Source organism: Diaphorina citri, unplaced genomic scaffold (genome assembly GCF_000475195.1).
Source record: "Diaphorina citri unplaced genomic scaffold, Diaci psyllid genome assembly version 1.1 scaffold5157, whole genome shotgun sequence".
NCBI lineage: Eukaryota > Metazoa > Arthropoda > Insecta > Hemiptera > Psyllidae > Diaphorina > Diaphorina citri.
Window position 1 is genome coordinate 1 of NW_007382533.1, and position 4,062 is coordinate 4,062.

Consider the following 4,062-nt stretch of genomic DNA (forward strand, 5'->3'; position numbering starts at 1 on the left):
TGAATCCATCAATACTGTTCCTTGCTCAGATCCGATTCTTTCCAATAGTTTTCATCATAATGCCTTTTCTTTTGACATTCTCAATGTAGCTATCTCAATAACAAATGTTATCAGGAGTACTTAAGAAGAGCTGATAACAGTCTTAAATCTAACCCCCGATACTTCCATTATTTTTCCCGCGCATACTTTGGAGACGAATTTCTTAGAGAAGAAATACTTTTTTTAAAAAAATTCTTTTCTGGCATACTTTGGAGACGAATTTCTTAGAGAAGAAATACTTTTTTAAAAAAAATTCTTATCTGATTATTTATTATTTTTGACGATCTTTACGAAAAAAATACATTTGGACAGTTATATTTTTCATGAGAATCACCAATTGTGAGGAAACAAGAACCTATGTTTCTATGTAAGGTTATACAGAGTGTTTATAAAGTCCAGGGACCCCTGAATATTTTTTGAACGGCTAAAGATGAGATGCTGAAATTTAGGGTAGTGTTTTATCTTTTGAAATACCATTTTTTGAAGCAGTGGCCAAATTTAGGTTGAAGCCAGGGTCGGCCGCAGGGAGGTCAACATCAAAATCTTAAATGGAAACCCCCTATTTGTGATACATCATATCAAAGGTCTTGAAAAACACACTACTTTGATTTGAGTTTTAGCTTGATCCAACAACCAGGGCCCGAGTAATGGCCTATTCAATTTTTCACATTTCCATATAGGGGAAGCACTAAAAATGAGAAATTCACTTTGATTGCTGATTTGTGCTTCAAATAGGTCCCACTAATGATTCATATTGAAATTCAAACAAATACATACAATTTCGAAAAATCCATTTTAACCCCCAGAGGCCATCAGAACATTAAATTTAATTTTTGGGTCTAAATTTCAATATGAACCATTAGTGGGACCTATTAGAAGCACAAATCATAGATCAAAGAGTATTTCCCCTATTTTGTGCTTCCCCAATTGGCGAAGGGACATGGAAATGTGAAAAATTGAATAGGCCATAACTCCGGCCCTGGTTGTCAGATCAAGCTAAAACTCATATCAAAGTACTGCGTTTTTTAAGACCTTTGATATGATGTATCACAAATAGGTGGTTTTCATGATTTTGAAGTTGACCCCTCTGGGGCCGAAATTTGGCAACTACTTCGAAAAATGGTATTTCAAAAGATAAAACACTACCCTAATTTTTAGCGTCTCATCTTTAGCTGTTCAAAAAATATTCAGGGGTCCCCAGACTTTATAAACACTCTGTATTTTCGTGCTGTGTGTTATTGTGAGTGCCAAAAATACACCAATCTCAAGTTATGATCAATTTTTTGTAGAGCATGGACAACCTGCTAATACATATTATATTAGTTCCTAACCAGTCCTTAAGTTTACTAACCTGATGGCAGCATAATCTTCTTGTCCTGCAGTATCTAATATATCAATCTGGACTTCTTCTCCATCTAAGATCACTTTCTTCCTGTAGGAGTCTGCTTTGGTTGGTTCATAATCTTCAACAAACTCATCATACATGAATTGTAACGTGAGTGCTGATTTTCCAACCCCTCCACTACCAACCATTATCACTTTGTGAAGTGCTGGTTGTAATGTGGTTTTCTTTGACATGTCTAAAAAGAAAGAAAAACACTTATTATGTACTTGAAAATTAATTGGAGTCTGTAAAACAAATACTATTTAGGCGCACTGCAGTCCAAGTTCTGGCCTCAGCATGCCAGTGAGTATATTACATGAAACATTTCGACTTATTTTTACCCCTATCATAACTCCATTAATTTTACACGTATTGGCAAATATGTTAAACTATAATTGCTTATTAAGCCTGTGAAATTCTGAAGTTCGGGGTAGAAAAAGGGCCTAGAAAATCACTTATTTTAAGACTCACTGATTCACTCATCAAAATTATGAAGCACTTCCCAATGTCATAGAAACTTGAAATTTGGCAGGAAGTAGGTCTTCTTTGAATTTGAAACAAAACTCAGGCATGTTATAAGGTCTCAGGGGTGAAGCCCCGCAAGCACTAACTGCAACCTTTTGCACACCAATTAACACTAAATAGAGAAAAATTAAATAAGAGTGCCACAGGCAAATTTTTTAAAATTTGGGATACAACCTTTCAGATATGCAGTCTGATCAAACTTCAAATTTTCAGGGCCGCAGGCAAATTTTTTCAAAATTTTGGTCTACAATCTTGAAAAATCCAGTCTAAACTAAAATTTTTAGCACCACAGGCATTTTTTTTTTTTATTTATTTATTTTATCATTATCACTTTTTTGACATCAGGGGATCCCAAAACGGATATTTCCAACCATTTCCCGATTTTGAAAATTTGGACCGATTGCAATACTATCATTACTAGTATAGCTCCGCTATACTGTAGTAATAGAAAGTAAAAACAAATGAGGAATTTTAATTCTGTTAAGCATAAAATGCTTGTCAAAAATGTCGGTCTTTATGTTTATGACTTGACTTGCACTCGAACCACCAACCTCCAGTTCCAAAGTCCACCGTGCTAACCACTACACACTGAGGTTGGTACCACGTCTGACGAAGTCTACGCTCCCTGATCATGCGTCATCCCACGTCACGTCAGCAAAGTCTGTTTTCAGCTTAAGACCCTAGCAGTTACAGTCCCCTCTAACCTAAAAAAAAAAATCAATCTCTCAAATGTGTTCACTTCATAGTTATGTGATAGTTTTAACTTGTTGCTTTGTCAACTTATTGCTTACACTCCCGGGAAGGTTTTGGGCTTTCCGGTTAGTTTATGTTGAGCTACGCCGAGTGAGGCCAGAAAATGGATGGGTGACCATTTTTTTTTAACCCGACCGTGTTGTGTGTGCGTGGTTGTGCGTGTGTGTGTGTTGGCGAAGCAGGGTACAACAGCTTGTACTTAATTAGATGATATGTAGATGATTCTTCTCAAAAAAGATTTTCAAGTCGCGGCCGAACCCAGCCACAAGGGGGGTCGGCGCCGCGACTTTATGGGAAAAAATTGATCCCCCTAAAAATCATGTAATAGGTGTCTTGGCGTTCTTTTATAAATTCTAAAGGTAGAAACATACTACCATCACGTCATGTGAGCTCATGGAGAGTCAGGAAAATGTAGTTCAAATTTTTCCCATATTATTTTGCCCTACTATCACGTGACGTGACGTGATAGTAGTGTGGCTGTCCTGAACAAGATTACCTACAATATTATGGGAAAACTTTGAACTACATCATTCTGATTCCCCATGACGTGACGTGATCGTGATATTTACTGGTAGTGTGTTTCTACCTTTAAGTGGTTCTCAAGGAACCCACCCCTCGTAAACCTACCTATTGTTTATTTATTTTTATTACAATTATTATTTTGTGAATAAAAATTAAAATCGTCCCTAATTTGGGCACCACTGCGAGTTTTGAAAAATCTGTTCTTAGGATACCTTTACTTACTAAAAGGCAAAACAACTATCTTACTTACAAACTTCATGTAAATTGACCCACCCGTTTTGGCCATGGCTCGATTTTTAGTAGTTTTTTGGTCATAGTTTGAAAACCGCCAAAAGCGGTAAAATGCGGAAAATGCCGCCAACCGTTGCACCGGTCTTAACCAAAAGTTTCGTGTCGCATCCTTGTTACATTTGACAGCTACATACCCAAAATTTCAACTCTCTAGCTCTTACCGTTCTCGAGATATTTTGTTTACAGACAGACAGACAGACAGACACACACACACACACGGACCAATATGGCTGAAACTTTGGATTCAGGCTCTAGGGACCTCAAAACGTGTTTTGGCACTAAAAACTGACCATCGAAAATTTGAGTAGGATAAGGAAAGTAAAAATATCAAAAATATGAAGGGCGCGTTTAATACACATCATCATCATCATCATCATCATCATCATCATCATCATCATCATCATCATCATCATCATCATCATCATCATCATCAACATCATACAGCCGTTTCGGCTGTGCGTTGATTATGAACGATTTTTAGTAGTTTTTTGGTCATAGTTTGGAAACCACTGCGAGTTTCGTAAAATCCGTTTTTAGTGGGCCTATTG

At 36.9% G+C, this 4,062-nt stretch overlaps 1 protein-coding gene across 1 annotated transcript; it reads right to left on the minus strand.

Moving 5' to 3' along the window:
- Positions 1-1,390: 1,390 nt before the first annotated feature.
- On the minus strand, positions 1,391-3,153 carry LOC108253952 (ras-related protein Ral-a; the record flags this gene model as incomplete). The annotated part of the gene is given in 2 exon segments (XM_017448800.2): positions 1,391-1,619; positions 2,500-3,153. Coding segments are annotated over 2 exon segments (311 nt in total), but the record flags the coding sequence as incomplete, so codon positions are not given.
- Positions 3,154-4,062: the final 909 nt, after the last annotated feature.